The sequence below is a fragment of the Vulpes vulpes genome, chromosome 15 (genome assembly GCF_048418805.1).
Source record: "Vulpes vulpes isolate BD-2025 chromosome 15, VulVul3, whole genome shotgun sequence".
In the NCBI taxonomy this organism is placed as follows: Eukaryota; Metazoa; Chordata; class Mammalia; order Carnivora; family Canidae; genus Vulpes; species Vulpes vulpes.
The window spans coordinates 9,001,851-9,018,524 of NC_132794.1; the positions used below are offsets into that span (position 1 = coordinate 9,001,851).

General features: G+C 44.9%; 2 protein-coding genes across 2 annotated transcripts; both read right to left on the reverse strand.

Annotated features, from left to right (window-relative positions):
• Positions 1-374: 374 nt before the first annotated feature.
• On the reverse strand, positions 375-11,201 carry LOC112910256 (carbonyl reductase [NADPH] 1-like). Its single transcript, XM_072740749.1, has 3 exons — positions 9,448-11,201; positions 8,782-8,888; positions 375-846 (listed from the first exon to the last, which is right to left on the reverse strand). Exons 1-3 carry the CDS (start codon positions 9,638-9,640, stop codon positions 823-825), a joined length of 324 nt encoding a protein of 107 aa, XP_072596850.1. The 5' UTR covers positions 9,641-11,201; the 3' UTR covers positions 375-822.
• A 146-nt stretch (positions 11,202-11,347) lies between these two features.
• On the reverse strand, positions 11,348-16,674 carry LOC112910259 (carbonyl reductase [NADPH] 1). The gene is made up of 3 exons (XM_025986479.2): positions 16,316-16,674; positions 15,641-15,748; positions 11,348-12,063 (listed from the first exon to the last, which is right to left on the reverse strand). The coding sequence occupies exons 1-3, from the start codon at positions 16,602-16,604 to the stop codon at positions 11,627-11,629; spliced, it is 834 nt and encodes a 277-aa protein (XP_025842264.1). The 5' UTR covers positions 16,605-16,674; the 3' UTR covers positions 11,348-11,626.

Genomic DNA, 16,674 nt, shown 5'->3' on the forward strand with positions numbered 1-16,674 from the left:
TAAGCACCCACTCCCATTTCACACTGGACAATTGCTTTTTTACCCAGTGAATTTGATATTTATAGAGTCCAGAGAAGATATCTAACATTCATGGGGTTGTCCATGTCAAAGTAGAGGCTGCTAAAGTATGCTGGCAAGGGAAACCCAGCCCAATTCAGGGATTTATATATGACCCATGGTAAGGTTCAGCTATAACAGCAGATTTGAGTAGGTCCAACAGAGACCACTGGCATGCAAATAAGCAAATACTAATTTTCTGGCTCTTTCACTAATGTTTACCAATCCTTGGGTTTAACTGTCCCTTTTCTTGACCTAGTTCAGAGTCTGTTAGAGTTTTGGGCTGGTTGGCATGAAACAATCTGCACACATATACATTGACTTAGAATTGTTTATTCGCATGTAATGTTCATTTATTATTGTCATCAACTCCATTTTTTCTTCCATATCACAGAAGAAATCACAGAAACTTCACAGAATTAGTAGGCAATTCAGTGTGAGTCCTCAATAGCAATAGTGATTCCCTCAACCCACTTTTATTTTTTTTTTATAAGAATATTGTTGACAGGATAGCAGTCTTTTTGGTCAGTCATGAGGAGATTATAGTAAGGAACCATGAAGGGAACTGAAAGGGGAGTCCCCATTGTTCAACTTTCTTTTCCATAAGAAACTCACCTTGAGGCCCCTCAGCATCTGAGGGCAAAAGGGCTAAGTAGACAGGGGTCTCTACTCCATCTTCTGGGCTTTTGATGGCATCTGCTCCACCCATGTCTGTTCTCACTCATCCAGGGCAGCAGGCATTCAGGAGGATCTTCTCATCTCTGCTCACTCAGTTTCCTGGCATGGATTCTGGAAAAAATGGTGACACTCATCTTTGATATTCCATAGGTGACTAGTTTCATATCAGGCCAGCCCTCCTTCTTGTGCACTCCATTGTTTATGTCTTCCACAAACTTGTCCATGAGCATCCCCATGTCCTCAAGTAGTATCCTCTGTGATGGCCTCACTTGTAAACTTCTGCTGCATCAGGGCCGCACTGTTTAAGGCTAGAAAGCTCATTATGCTAAACACATTCACCACTCTGCCTAAAAAAACAACACAAAGAGTCACAAAGAATGGCATGCATGAGAATGATGAATACCAATATTGCTAGTATTTTGTCCATTTGGGAGACAATTTCTAGATTGCTATGAGGGTTAATGAAGACTGCCTCTGTGACTCAAGGACATGCTGCAGTCTTGAACCTTGTTTTACCCATAATGTCTCAGATGATGTGACAGAAATGATCTAAAGGGACTGAGTAGTGCCCAGATGTTCCACAAAGAAGAGAGAGTGCCCTATACAGGAACATGGCAAGTACAGTGTAAGAAGGCACTCCCTGCCGTCACGGGTAGAGAGCCAGTTTTCCTCATAGGTCCCCTCTGGGACTGCCTGGAGACCTTATTATAGTCACTTGAGCAGTGCTCTATGAACAAGTGTTTAGTAGCTCACAATCAGCTTCTGAGTTTAAAGATGGCCTTTTGAGGATGAACAGACTATATTTGGGTAAGTCGATTTTTACTCTGCTGTGGCCAACTAAAAGCAAATCACCTCAGTGGGCTGAGTTGCATGATGTTTTTTCTAGGTTTGGGATTTCATCCTCTCAAGAGCAGTGACAAAATGCCTGGCTGTATGGTCATGGAAAGAGGCAGTGGAAAAGTGACATGTTGTAAAGAGATGCTCTAAAAAGAAATGAGGTCCATGCTACACCATGGATAAACCTTGATAATATCATTGAAATAAAGAAGCCAGTCACAAGAGACCACTCATTATATGATTCTCCATATATGGGATGTCCAGGGGAAAAAAAAGTAGGGACAGAAAGTAGATAGGTGGTTGCTTGGGGCAGGGGGGTATGGGGAACAGAGGGCTCATAGATAAGGGTCCAGAAACTGTTGGGGTGATGACAATGTGCTAATCTTGACTCAGTGATGGTTCCACTACACTGCCCATTTGCTAAAATCTACTGACTTGGATTCCTGAAATGGGTGAAGTGTACGATAGGTGAATTGTATCTCAACAAAGCTGTTAGAAGTGTAAAGCACTGACATATTTCTCACTAACTCTTTTCTGAAAAAGTAGTATTTAAACAATGAACTTAATAGACATCTATAAGTAATTAATCTCATATTTTTACATTTATTTATTTATTTAAAAATTTATTTATTTTAGGGAGAGTGAGAGTTCATGAGCTGGCGTTAGCAAGTGGGAGATGTGAAAATATGAGTGTCCAAAGAAGAGGGAGAGGAATAGAGAGAATCCCAAATAGACTCCCCTCAGATTGCAGAGCCTGACCCAGGGCTCCATCACATAACCCTGAGATCATGACCTGAGTCAGGTGATACCAAGAGTCAGTAATGTACTGACTTAATGGATTGACTGGCTTAATGGACTGAGCCAGTTCCACCCAGGAACCCCTATTTTTATATTTAAATGAGTCTTTTTATCATTTATAGAAAGGTCATGAGATCACACCTACAGTGGGAGATCAAGAAAATTAGGAAACTTTTCTTTTCTTAATATAAATATCCTGGAATGAAAGTCATTGCCACTTAAATCTGAGTTTCCTCCCACTAAGGAATGGCAGAGCCAAAAAAAGTTCAGTGGAAGAGACGATGCATGGATGGCACTCTGACTCTTATAGAGAGAAATTGAGAGAAAATTAAGTTGAGAGGAAATTAAAATGAATTGTAGAAACTATGTTCTTCATGTGTCAGTCTTCTAAGAGGAACACCTTTTAGAAAGGGGTCTTTTACTCAAGTACTTTATTTCATCAATAACATGTTAAGTGTAACGTTAGTGGAAACTATTTGTCAAATGTTTTAGTGAGTACCGCTGAAAGCTAGAGAATACTTATGGAAGAAATTGAAGAAGACAGAAAGAAATGGGAAAACTCTCATGCTCAAGGTTTGGAAGAACATATATTGTTAGAATGTCTGCACTACCCAAGGAATCGACATATTCAATGATTTCCCTATCAAAATAATACCAGCTTTTTCATAGAGCTAGAAGAAACCATCCTAAAATTTGCATGGAACCAGAAAACATCACGAATAGCCAAAGTAATGCTGAAAAGGAAATCAGAGCAGGAGGCAGCACCATTCTGGACTTCAAACTATATTGTAAAGCTGTAGTCATCCAGCAGTATGGCACTGGCACAAAATGGACACATAGATCAATGGAACAGAAGATAACCCAGAAATGGATCCACAAGTGTATGTCAACTAATCTTCAACAAAACAGGAAAGAATATCCAATGGAAATAAGGGAGTTTCTTCAATAAATGGTATTGGGACACCTGGACAGCCACATGCAGAAGAATGAAACTGGACCACTTTCCTACACCATACACAAAAATAAAGTAAAAAAGGATGAAAGACCCTCATTTGATATTGGAAATCCTCCATATCCTAGAGGAGAAAGTTGGCAGCAACCTTTTTGACCTGAGCCATAGCAACCTCTTACTGGATATATCTCCTGAGGCAGGGGAAACAAAAGCAAACATGACCTTATGGAACCTCATCAAGATAAAACTTTCACACATCAAAGGAAACAATAAAAAAAACTAAAAGGAGGGATCCCTGGGTGGCTCAGTGGGTTAGCCCATGCCTCCCGCCCAGGGCCCGATCCTGGGGTCCTGGGATCAAGTCCCACATTGTGCTCCTTACATGGAGCCTGCTTCTTCATCTGCCTGTGTCTTTGCCTCTCTCTGTGTCTCTCAGGAATAAATAAATAAAATCTTAAAAAAAAAAACCTAAAAGGCAATGACGGGGCAGGGAAAGATATGTGCAAATGACATATCTGATAAAGGATTAGTATCTAAAATCTAGAGAGACCTTATTAAACTCCACACACAAAAAATACATATGTTCATACAAATGGGCAGAGATGTGAATAGATGACATTCCAGAGAAGATATCCAGATGGCTAATAGATACACGAAAAGATATTCAACATCACTCATCATCAGTGAAATATAAATCAAAACCACAATGAGATACCACCTCATATCTGTATGGAATTCTAAAATTAACCACTCATAAGACCACAGATGTTGTCATTGATGGGGAGGGGGCGTGACCTCTTTTGCACTGCTGCTGGGAATGCAAACTGGTGCAGACACTCTAGGAAACAGTATGGAGGTTCATTAAAATGTTAACAATAGGGCCACCTTATGAACCAGCAATAGCGCTACTAGGTATTGATCCAAAGGATACAGGCATAGTGATTCAAAGGGGCACATGTATCCAAATGCTTAGAGTAGCACTGTTAACAATAGCAAAATTATTGACACAGCCCAAGTGTCTATCAATTGATGCATGGATAAAGAGAATGTGATATATATACATATATAATGGAATATTACTCAGTTATCAAAAGGAATGGAAACTTGCCATTTGCAACAACATGGATGGAGCTAGAGTGTATTATGCTAAACCAAATGAGTCAGCCAGAGAAATACAAATACCGTATGATTTCACTATGTGGAATTTAAGACACATATGAACATAGGGGAAGGAAAGGAAAAATAAAATATGATGAAAAAAGAGAGGGAGGCAGAGCATAAGAGACCGTTAATTGTAGAAACAAACTGAGGGTTGCTGGAGGGCAGGGAGGTGGAAGGTGGGCTCAATGAGGGATGGGCATTAAGGAGGGCAATTGTTGGGAAGAGCCCTGGTTGTTATATGTAACTGATGAAACATGGAATCCTATCCCTGAAACCAATTCTACACTAATGTGAAATAAATTTTTAAAAAGTTTAGTGAGTACTTCTCAAATATATATTACTTATAAAGAGTTAAATTTCCTTCAGGGGCATCTGGGTGGCTTAGTAAGTGAAGCTTCTACCTTCAGCTCAGGTCATGATCCTGGGCTCCTGGGCTTAAGCCCTGCATGGGGGGGGGGTCCCTGCTCAGCAGGGAGTCTACTCTTCTCTCTCCCTATGCCCTTCCCCCTGCTCCTGCTCCTGTGTTCACTCATGCTTTCTTTCTTTCTCTCTGTCTCTCTCTCTCCCTCACTTTGTAACTCTCTCTCAAATAGATAAAATCCTCAAAGAATTTATTTTAAAAAAATATTACCTGCCTTTTTCACAATTGAAATAATACATATTCATGATTCAAAATTGCAAAACATAGAAGTGTGTGCAATAAAGGGGAGGACAAAGGGATGACAAAGCCCGAGGAAGCCACACGGGGTAACTGGTATACCAGAAAGGCAGCCGTCTTTACTCACAGGGGCTGAGGACCATTTTCTTACATAACTGTAGCATTGACAGCAGAAGGAGAAACTCTACTAAATTTCCGTAGGCTGTTTGTAAGGAAGTGATGACATCTTTTCTATTCTGTGTTGTCTATCTCAGGGGGTCTAGGATTAGCTGTGAAAATACTGACCTGTGTAATGAAGTCTGACGGGCAGTAGAATGTTTTTGAAGGTAAATTGCTAGATGTGGGTGCCTCTGCTAGTCCCTGTTCCCCAGGCCTGTCCACCCACTGACCACATCCCCAAGGGGGCAGGGTGGCCACTTGGTGGCTCCTCGTAGGAACTGAGTGATACTGTGGATCCTTGTGGTCTGACAGCTCAGGACAGGAAACACAGGTGCAGGAACTTGTGGAGCTTCTATAGCAAAGACTCTGATGTAAACATTTTTGTCTTCAAGTGTATTCGTGGCTTTCAAGGGTCATTTTAGTGACTCTGAACTGGAATACACATGGCAGGCATATGGGCTAGGAAGTGTATGGGCCATCCCAAAGTCCTTGTGCAAAGGGTATGTGAGTGCATTTGAGTGTGTGAGATGTGGGTGAGTGTGTGAGAGACAGGGACTGTATGTGAATGTGAGTGTGACTGTATGAGTGTGTGACAGTGTATGTGACGTAGTGTGTAACACGGTTTAGACATCCTCTCCTCTGGGGTCACCACTTCAAGTGTATTCCTTGATATTCAAGCCTATTCAAGGGGCATTAAGTCCACAGCCAATTCCCATGACCTTTTATGATTCAACATTCATCATTTTCCCTTGAGGATTCATCTTCTTTCATATCAAGGTTAGCAGTATTAAGTGTCTGGAGTGATAAGGGATTTTTCACGGAAACTTCAGGGTTTTAAATGTGCCTCCAGTGGCTTTCCATGAGGTGCCTGAGGGCCTGCAGTGAGGAAGACCTTGGTCCCAATCAGCAGAGTCCTTTGATTTTCTGTTTGTTTTGCATTATTGGATAAGGCTTCATTATGGAAAGGTGCTCCAGTGGCAAATATTTGCGGTGCTTGTGTAGTTTGAAGAATCATTAGTTAGGATGCCACATGACATCAGTCTGCAATCAGTTCTGCTTGTGTCCTTGAGAGCCATTATTCTTCCATTTCTGAATGGGGATAATATATAAATATTCCATCTAGCCACCAATCCTTTCAAGGAAAACAGTATGTCAGTGTGTGTGTGTGTGTGTGTGTGTGTGTGTGTGTGTGTGTAAGAGTGAGAGAGAGAGAGAGTTACCTTTTATACTAGATCTTCTCAAATGAAGATTATGAATCCTTTTGATAAGGTTTCCTTTGTAAGGATAGCCTTACAAGTCTGTATTTTCTCCTAATACTTTAGCTAATATCTGATGAACAGGAGTTTTCAAATTTCAAACTTTTGTTCACTTCCTTCAACATGGGTATACCTTAACATTTTTTAAAAATAAGTACATATCGATTAAAAGAGAAAAAAAGAAGAATAGAAGTTTAGCACTTTAAAGAGAGGATCATTCAAATGATTCAAAGGAATATGAATTCAAGGGAATGGGAGGGAAAAGCAATGGATGTGGGAAGGGATGTTCATGGCCTAGATACCGATTGCCTGGTTAAGATCGGTGGTGGCCACCTGGTTGGGTAGATTCTTATCTTTTTTTAATGGCTAAATTATTTCTGTAAAACTCTTTTTGAAGAAAGGATTAAAAATATGAAATAACAGCACCTCCTATTCCTCAATGTCTTTAATGTCACAATTCTCTTTAGTTTCCTCTTTCACGCCAAAAAAACAGAGCCAATAGAGCAGAAACCGGTCCTTGGAATTTGTTCTGTAACCACAGAGATCTGGTGAAGTCATTCAAGACTGTTCTTTGTATCCTAGTTTCTGCAATATGGGAGAGGAGGGACAATATTTGCTTTTGGTTATCCTAGCTAAGATTTCTCTCAAATGGGATCTCCAAAGAGGGTAAAGTCTTGGTCACAGGAAACACTGTGGCTGCCATCCCCCCAAATAAGGGAAGAACTCTCCTCTTGCAATAGGCAAGAAAACCCTACTTTCACAAGGAGAATAGAGCTTGCCTGTCCATGTCCATGCAGTCTAGTTTCCCCGAGGCAAGATCTGTAGAGTTTGATTAGAACCTGCCTTAGCAAATCCAGGAGAGCACTCACTCCTCATTCTGGTCCAAGGCCAACAAGGCAGCAATAGCCAACACTGTTGAGGTAAGTGAGATCCAAACTCAGCCAGAAGTCATTTTGCCTTCTAAGGGGGAACGCCTGTATGATGTGTGGGGGTGGCACAAGTAAATTCATCCCACCTTCAAGGTTTGTGGTGAGTAAAGGAGACAGGTGACCTCTGAGAGCTGCCCTGCCACATGCCAGTGAAGGGAGTGTAGAAAGAAGTACGAGAACTTTCCAGGACAGAAGAGGAATTGGGGGCAGAACGGGGAGTCTAATGTACCTGCATGTACTCTTTTCAAGGGAGACATCCTAATCATTCTAAAAGTATCAGCTTATCTTAATTAGTGTAGTACATGGGTGGTGGCTCCCCCATCACATTCACATGGGGTAAGGATTACAGTAGTTTACAACCACGGAATGATGGCAGTCTGTCTTGTGCAGAGCATTGCAGAAAGTGAAGGGGAATCCATGGGCCTGGTCTTTGGCAGGTCTGATGACACAGATCCCTACAAATGATGCTCAGAGCTTGGGCTTTGCTCCTGAAGAAATTTTGGGAGACAGTGAGCACCCAGAAGGTACAGAGAATGACCTCAGAATAAAAGACTCAGAAGTAGGGTCTCTTAGGAAATTTGGAATGATCCAGAAATGATAGCTGAGTATCTGTTGTAGAACTGGGATGGAGGAGAGGCCTGCAGAAAAATGCAGAGGACAAAACCCATAGGACCACTCTTAAGACCTGGTCCCTGATAATCAGGAGCTGGGCACAGTGACCACATTATTCATGATTGGTGGATTGTGGGCTATGTGAGCAGGATGTTTTTTTGAAAATGATAAGTGCTGTGATAATGTAGATGTTTAAATGAGGGAGAGTTGAGGGCTGGAGGGGCAGGATTTGGGCTTGGAAGTATGTGTGTGTGGAGCTCTGGGAGTGTTCTAGGCAGGTGACAGATGTTGGCGGGGGACAGAGACATTTGGATAGCAGAGTCCATTGGTCTGAATAAAATCTGTCAGAGAGAGGGAGAGGGAGAAGAAAGGGTCCAGAGAGGAATCCCAGGGAAGTGCATTGTGAGGGGCATGGAGGAAGCAAAGGGCTTCTCTGAGGAGAGTTTTGAATGAAGACTTGAAGGATAGGACAGTCAGTGCCTCTAGCGGAAGAGTAGAGGGATAGAGGACACTGCTGACTGCAGGGCAAGTGTGTCAGAGTCCTGAGGACACCTCTCCTGGGGGAGGTACCGCAAGGAGGCCAGGCCCTGGCTGAGCAGGGCCAGGGTCTTCTGAATGAGGCCAGAGAGGCAGAGGCCAGATCATGCCAGAAACAGCACAGCTTGGGCCCTTCATCAGGCTCACTTGGGGTTTCAGTAGAGGCAGCAGTTCTGTGCATATATCTCGGGTGCCAAAGAAGTTTGTCTTCAGGGTCACTTCTGTTTGACTATGTAGGGGTGTGGGATCATGACCTATTAGGGGAGAAGCAGAGAAGATTAATAAGTAGTAGCCATCTGAGAGGACTCCAGGATATGACAAATACCTTCTTTTAGTTTTCATGTTCATTCTATTGAAATCTCAGCAACGTCTGGGTTAGTGGACTGTATGGTCTCAAGGTGGTTTATCGGTTGTGCTGATGCCGTGTAGCTGTGTAAGCTGGCATCATTTGGGGAGGCTAGGGACGTGTGCACAATGGGATTTCTGTTTACCTCTGTTTGCAATTTGTTGTTTCTTACAAAATAGGTTAAGTATTCACCAAATGGCTCAGATCCAAACTGAGAAAAAAAAAAAAAAAAACAACACCACCCAAATAACTAGGTCAGGTCCCTTATTTTTCCATGGGGATACCAAGGCACTGTGGCTATAAGACTTACCCCGCAGAAGCTTCTGTCTCTCTGTGCCTGCAGTCTGACCTCCTTCCCCAGGGAAGCCCTTCTAGACCCCATAGTAGTGGCTCAGGCATCATCCCCAACCCACTCTGTGTGGTTCCCTAACAGAGATCCCCTGCCCTAAGTGTTCCCATGTTCTTACACTTGAAGGTGATGCCTGCATTGTTGACCAGTACATCCAGGCCTCCAAACTCCTCCCATAGGAAGTCACGCAGGGTGTGGATGCTCTGCAGGTTGTCAATGGTCAGCAGGTGGAAGTGCAGGCTCAGGCCCTCAGCTTTGAGATGCTGCCTGGCTGCCTGTCCCTGTGCCTCGTCTCTCACAGTGAGCACCATGTCCCCAGGGAAATTCCGGCACAGGTCCCTTGAGATGGCGAAGTCAAGGCTCTTGTAGCTCCAGTCACTACCGCCTCATGGGGTATGACAACATGGTTGCATGGAGTGCAAGCACCAGCCTGTGTGGTGAATGATGCTTTGGCCACGCTGAGGGAGGTGGTGTTCCAGAGCCTTGGCCACAGTCAAGAGATGCCAGTAGAAATGTGTCTGTTATCAAGCAGTAGGCTCCTAGAGGAGCTTCAGTCCCTCCATCAAAGGAGGAGCCAAATGTTCCAGATTTCCTAATGACCTGTACAAGGTATGTCTCCTGTGAACCCTGAACACAAACAGGACTCTGCCCTCTTAGGGTCACTTTTCTGAACCCAGATATGGTTCAGGTTGGACTGACATGTTCCCCAAAAGAAAGGTGGTTCGTGATGGAGTATAGGGAGCTAGAGAATCATGGTAGTTGAACTAAATTTTGGGAAAACCTCAACAGAAAAAAAAAAAAGGAGTATTGGATATTTTCTTGGGAAGAGTCCTCCCTCTGTAGAATGGGAATCTTTGGGTTCTTCTAAGATGCAGTGAAATTGCTGGCACAGGGGAAGTGCTTCTGAGGACCCGAACCCTTACTTTCTCAGGAGAAACTTAGGAGGGCGAAAGAGGATTGGGTCCCGTGCTCATACTTGGGTGTGGGCACGGTTCCCCTTCTGGGTGATTCCAGGGGTCCTCAAGTGGGACAGGATGTCTATGAATCTATGGGCCAAGGTATATCGATTAGATGTTTAATGGTTACATAACTCCATTTCCCTAAAGTGCCTATTTTTTGTTTAAGGTCACAATTAAAAAGTGTTCTATATAATTCAATGTTAAGGTATAAAGAAGGAAAGACCTTTGTGGCACCAGTTATTTTTGGAAATTGGTAGTAGGATACTATGTTTTTTTCCTATACATTAATATTCCTCATATGTCCATTTACAAATGAAAAATAATGGTAATTTTTCAGTTCTTTTGATGTGAAAAAGTGAAATACTTTTAACATAAGGACCCTAACCTTGCTTTCAGGGTGTATCACCTATGGTTTGGGTAAGCCTGAAAATCCCTGTGAAGAGTAAAGAGTAATCAGTAGAGTACAGGCATCTTTGCAACATTCATGCTCTTGTGAAGGGAAGCATGTGGGGGATGTTCAGTCAGCCCCACAGGGATACCAAGGGCTTAGATGGGACAGTAAGAATCTTTGGTCACACCGGTGTCTTGGGCCCCACTCCCGGGGACTTGTTATCGGAACCCAATCTTTACTCAATCTTCCCCATGGTCTCAAATTGTCCAATAGATGTATCTTACATGGCCACTGCCATTTCACACTTGGCGATCGTTATTTTCCCAATGAGTCTGATATTCAGAGACCACAGGGGATGTCTTCCCCTCATGGTGTTGTCCATGCTCTTCTAGAAGCTGGTAAAATAGGCTGCATGCCACACACAACCATGCTCATTGGTTTGCATACTGTCTGTGGTTACTTTCATGCTACGGCAGCAGATCTGAGTAAATGCAACAGGGAGGAGTGTGTGGCCTGCAAAGATAAACATATTACTCCCTGCCCCTCTGCATAATGTTTGCTTACCCTTGAGTGAAATTCTAACTTCTCTTGATCTCATGATCAAGATCTCTTGATATCTTAGGTGTAGCAGATTTCTCAGCTGGTTCACCATATAGAGGCTGCAAAGAGGCATTTATAAATGAATATTTATTCATCTCTAGGTTCATGATTTCATGTTTTCTGTCCCTGTATTACAGAAGAAATCAAAAACACCTTCACACAATTAGTAGCCTATTCCAACTCCATGCTTAATAGGGATATGTTATACATTTTCTTTTTCTTTCTTTTCTGTTCTTTTTGTTGTTGTTGTTGCTGTGGAAAGGCTTATTATTGAAAATGGAAGAATCCTTTTGGTCAAAGGAGGGGGTTATCCTAAAGGGTTCCGTGGATGAAGGCCTAAATTAAGCTCACCATTGTTCAACTTTTTTCTCCATAAGAAACTCTCCATGAGGCCCCTCAGCATCTGAGGGCAAAAGGGCCAAGTAGACAGGGGTCTCTGCTCCTTCTTCTGGGCTCTTAGGGGCTTTAGGTCCTGCCATGTCTGTTCTCACCCACCCAGGGCAGCAGGCATTCAGGAGGATCTTGTCATCTCTCCTCTGCTCACTCAGCTTCCTGGCATGGATTCTGGACAGGACAGTGACACCGATTTTTGTCACTCCATAGGCATTATCAGGCCAGCCCTCATTTCTGTGCACGCCTTTCTTTGTGTCTTCCACGAACTTGTTCATGAGCCCCACCAACTCCTCCTCTGTGATGGCCTCACTTCTAAACTTCTGCTGTAGTTCTGGGCTGCAGCTTTTAAGGGCTCGGACACTCACCATGCTAGACACATTCACCACTCTGCCTAAAATACAAGGCAAAATGTTACATAGAAAGGCACAAGATTGATGGATACCAATTTTACTCAGATTTTGTTCTAGAAAATTTCCTCTTGAGATCTTTTTAGTTTACAAGGGCATAATAAAGACTGCCTGTATGAGTGAAGGGTATGATAAGGTCTTGAAACTTGTTACACCCTTAAGGTATCTGATGATGTCTACCAACATTCTACAAGGTGGGCCCTGAGATGTTCCATAGGAAAATGGAAATGGTTTATACAAGAACCTGCTAAGGAGAGAGTTAGACACTCATTGTATTCAAGAGGGATTACCTCCTTCTCCCTAAGGCTGCTTTTGGGACCTACTGAGGATCTTATGGTCACTGGGGGAGTGCTCTACAAACAGGCCTCTACTGACCATCAGAGAGCTGATTGGTTTAAGGTGGGCAGTTCCATCTGGTTTGGAAGGCTGCTTTACTGTTCAAGGATGGTAGAAACAAATTAACAGGGTTGCATGGCTTGTATGGTGATTTGTCTATGATAGGGATTTTATGAACTTGGGAGTATGTTATGGCCTGAGAATACAGACATGATGAGAGGCACTGGAAAGCCGGAGGACTGAAGGACTTCCGTATAGGGCATAGTGGCCCTGTGGAGTCCACTATGGCAATTTAAGGGATAGATTAAAGTAGGACATGTCAACACCCAGCAGAAGAACCACTTTCAGGATTGAAGTGGGACTGGAACCAGCAAGTGGATATCCTGGTGTGGTTGTATGACATGGCCCTACTGTCCCTGAGGTGAGTGGAAATGGGGCCATGGCAGCAATGCAGAGCTGGGGTTATTGTTGACTTAGACTCTTACACCCTGTGAGTCAAACACATGTGAAGGACTCTTGTACTTCTCAGCAAAAGAGACAAAGACTGGAGACGGTTATGGGGGTGATTTCCCAAAGGGGCGGCCAAGCACATGGCTGTCAAGTTGCATGGAAGGTAGTAGCCCTGGAGGTTCCAAATGGATCCAGACAAGTAAAGACCCCATTTCTGGACCAAACTTTGAGTAAACTTAGAGGAAGATGCCAATGTTCAAGCAGTATAGGAAGATGAGAACAGAAGATAGTGTGACAATTTAGCCTAACGAGGTACATTTCTGCAGGCCAAGCAACACATTTTCCTCTGCATGGAGTGGTCCCATAGAGAACTGGAACAGGCATCTCAATCCTTGCTTGTCTCGAACACCAGATGAAAAGTATGTAGGGCTTGACACATTCATGAGCATGTATTCACACTCAACATGGGTGGGGGGCAAGGGACTTTCTCCACTGGGCAGATTCTTCTGCTTCACTGGGGAATGTGGGGAAGAGGGGGTTTGGGAGGATGCTGTCTTGACCTTACAATTCTTCCCCACACCAGCTAAACTTCCTCTGCTTCCTGCTCACACCATGGTCCTGGGACCAGGGCTGCAACTGTGGAAATAAGAAGCAAGGATAATGTCTAAGCAAGAAACTGTGTAACTATAGCTTTAAATCTTGATGTCAGAATTTCTAAGGACATAATGGAGTGGACGGTGCCTTCCCCTGTCTGGCAAAACTGGACTGACAGTCAACATAGCTGTATTGCACAGTGGTTGTGCCAGCCCACTTGTCTAGACCTATGCAGCCCTGACCTATAGGAATGGGAGTGGGCAGGAGGGAAGGCACTAGATTGAGTAGTTGAGTAGTATCATTGCAGGTCATCGGGACCAGCACAGATGTTGACCTTTATGTCTCCTTCAAGGTAAATGGGGATAACAAGGAGGGGGAGGAATGAGGGTAAAGGCACGAATAATGGGTCTTGCAATAAGAGGCATCCAACAATACACAGGTGCCTCGAGAAACTCACTGCTCTGAGGAGAGGATAACATCTCTTAGCTCAATTATACCAGATGCCCAAAAGGGTGAAGCCTACATGTTGCCAAGCGCACTTGTGTTTTTGGGACCTGACCAGGCTGAACATAAGCCTGAGCACTTGAGTGGCACCACTATGGGAGATATGGCCATGTGATATGGTGATGAACAGAACATACTGCTAGTCACTGAGTGGGACTCTAGATATGTGCCAGCATCTCCTGATTCTTGTTTTCAGGTTAGATATGCCACTGTAATGAGGCACACCAGGCTAATGAGACAAATTCAACCAGCATTTATCCATGAATCTCATGTTGATAGTGATATTGATGGAAGACTGAGTCAAGCCTCCTCAGGATGTAGTCCTGATGGAAAATGACTAGCCTGATGAAGTGGATTTAGCTAGCCATCAGCGTATTTCTATAGTGTTAAATGAATGAAACAAGAAGCCATCTGACTGGCGTGGCTCTAATAACAAGGTGGCCTGTGTAGCAAAGCAAAATCTAAGCTTGTAAATGCCTCACAGTTACAAAACTGAAGCTACAGGACCACTGATCCCAAACAGGCAAGCAGGCTTGGTGTTATAGCCAATCAATAATTTTGTTACTTTAATTCTGTTTTTGCTCTCTAATAGCCTTTTCCTGAGCACATGCCCTTGCAGCACTCCTAACTACCACTGTATTCCTGCTTCCTAAAGCAGGTGAACCTTGAATAACACGGGGGTTAGGAGCACTGACCCCATGCAGTAGAAAATCCACATGTATCTTTTGATTCCCCCAACACTTTACTAATAGCTTGATTTTTACCAGAAGGCTTAAATGCTGACAGAAAGAGTTGATGAACTCACATGTCATCTATGTACTACTGTATGCTGTATTCTTAGAAAAAGGAAGCTAGAGAAAAGAAAATGTCACTAAGAAAATCACAAGGTAGAGAAAATATATGTAGTTGTCCATATGGTCATGGAAAAGAATCCAAACATAGGCAGGAAGGCCGGACATGGGTAACTGGGGTGGAATTGGCGAGCTCCAGGATGGCAGGTCTCACATCCTGGTGGCCTTGGCTTTACCATGGCAGCTCCCAGGCTGGCCTGCAGAGGGTGGCAACAGCCTGGCGGGGCAGTATACCTGCCCCATCTGCTGGACACACACCACTGGCCATCAGCAGCTATGGCCACATGTGAGTGTGCAGGTCTCCTGGAGGCCATGGGGAGGGGTCTGTACCCAGCCGGACAGGCCGTGGGAGGGCATGGTGAGGAGGAGAGACAGGAAGAGAACCATGTGTGTCTGGAGCTCTGGAAATGTTCTAGGCAGGTGATATATTTTAGAGGGGCCAGAAAAGTTTGTGTAGTGGAGTCCACTGGTCTGAATAAAATCGCTCAGAGAGAGGAGAGGGTGAAGAAAGGGTCCAGAAAGGAATTCTCAGTCAACTGCATCTGTGAGTGGCATGGAGCCAATAAATGGCCTCTCTGAAAAGAGTTCTGAAGGAAGACACGAAGGTTAAGACAGAGCCGCAGATGAAAGCAGGACACAGGGCACGGCTGACTCACAGGTAATTCTAAGAGTCGTGAACAGAGCAACAGAGTCCCGGGGGAGGCACAGCAAGGAGGCCAGTGTGGCTCTGAGCAGGGAAAGGGGCCAAGGCATGTAGATGAGACCAGAGAGGCAGGGGTCAGATCCTGCTAGAAACACCACAGCTTGGCCCCCTCATCAGGCTCACCTTGGGGTTTCATAAGAGGCAGCAGTTCTGTGCACACATCTCGGGTTCCAAAGAAGTTTGTTTTCATGGTCACCTCTGCTTGAACGTGAAACGGCGTGGGATCATTAGCTTGGGGGTGCGGGGGGGTTGGTGGGGGGAGGAGAGAAAGAAAATAGCATTACTAGCGTCCATTTGGTAAAATTCCAGAGAACCATACATAGTATAAAGGTGCATGTGAAATCTAGTGACTTTTGTGTAAAACTGGCATCAGTCACAATTCTCTTATGAGATACTACGTGGTGTTACAAGAGGGCCCGTTGGCGGAGGCGGGGTGAAGGGTGGTGCTCACAGGGGAGGTCTTGTCAACCAACGTGTGCAATTGTCTTGCTTATTACAAAACCAATAAAAATCCACCCAACTGCCCTAAAGTCCAATGCCAGAGAAACTCTGATAATCTGGAAAAAGTGTCCCGAGGAATCAGAGGAATCACAAGGGTCACTCTGGTTGGAAAGCACCGCAACCGCGGCCGGGCTCGGCTCCAGCCCCTCCCCTGGGCCTCCACCCCTTGTCCTACATTAGGGAGCCATTTAGGATGCCGGGGCGCTGCGGGCCTGACCCCAGGGGTTCCTCGACAGATGCAGCCCACGCGGGCTGGAGGGGCCCGGGGCACCTCCCCCCCAGCTCCCATCCCCTTACTCTTGAAGGCGATGCCCGCGTTGTTGACCAGCACGTCGAGGCCCCCGTACTCCTTGCGCAGGAAGTCGCGCAGGGCGCGGATGCTCTGCAGGTCGTCGATGTCCAGCAGGTGGAAGCGCGGGCTCAGGCCCTCGGCCTGCAGCTGCTGCACGGCCGCCCGGCCCCGCGCCTCGTCCCGCGCCGTGAGCACCACGTCCCCCGAGAACTGCCGGCACAGCTCGCGCGTGATGGCGAAGCCGATGCCCTTGTTGGCCCCGGTCACCAGCGCCACGCGGGAGGCTGCCGACATGGCTGCGGCCAGGGCGCACTTGCAACGGGCGTTTGCTCCGCGCCGCGCCTCGCCCTTTCTACGCAGGCGC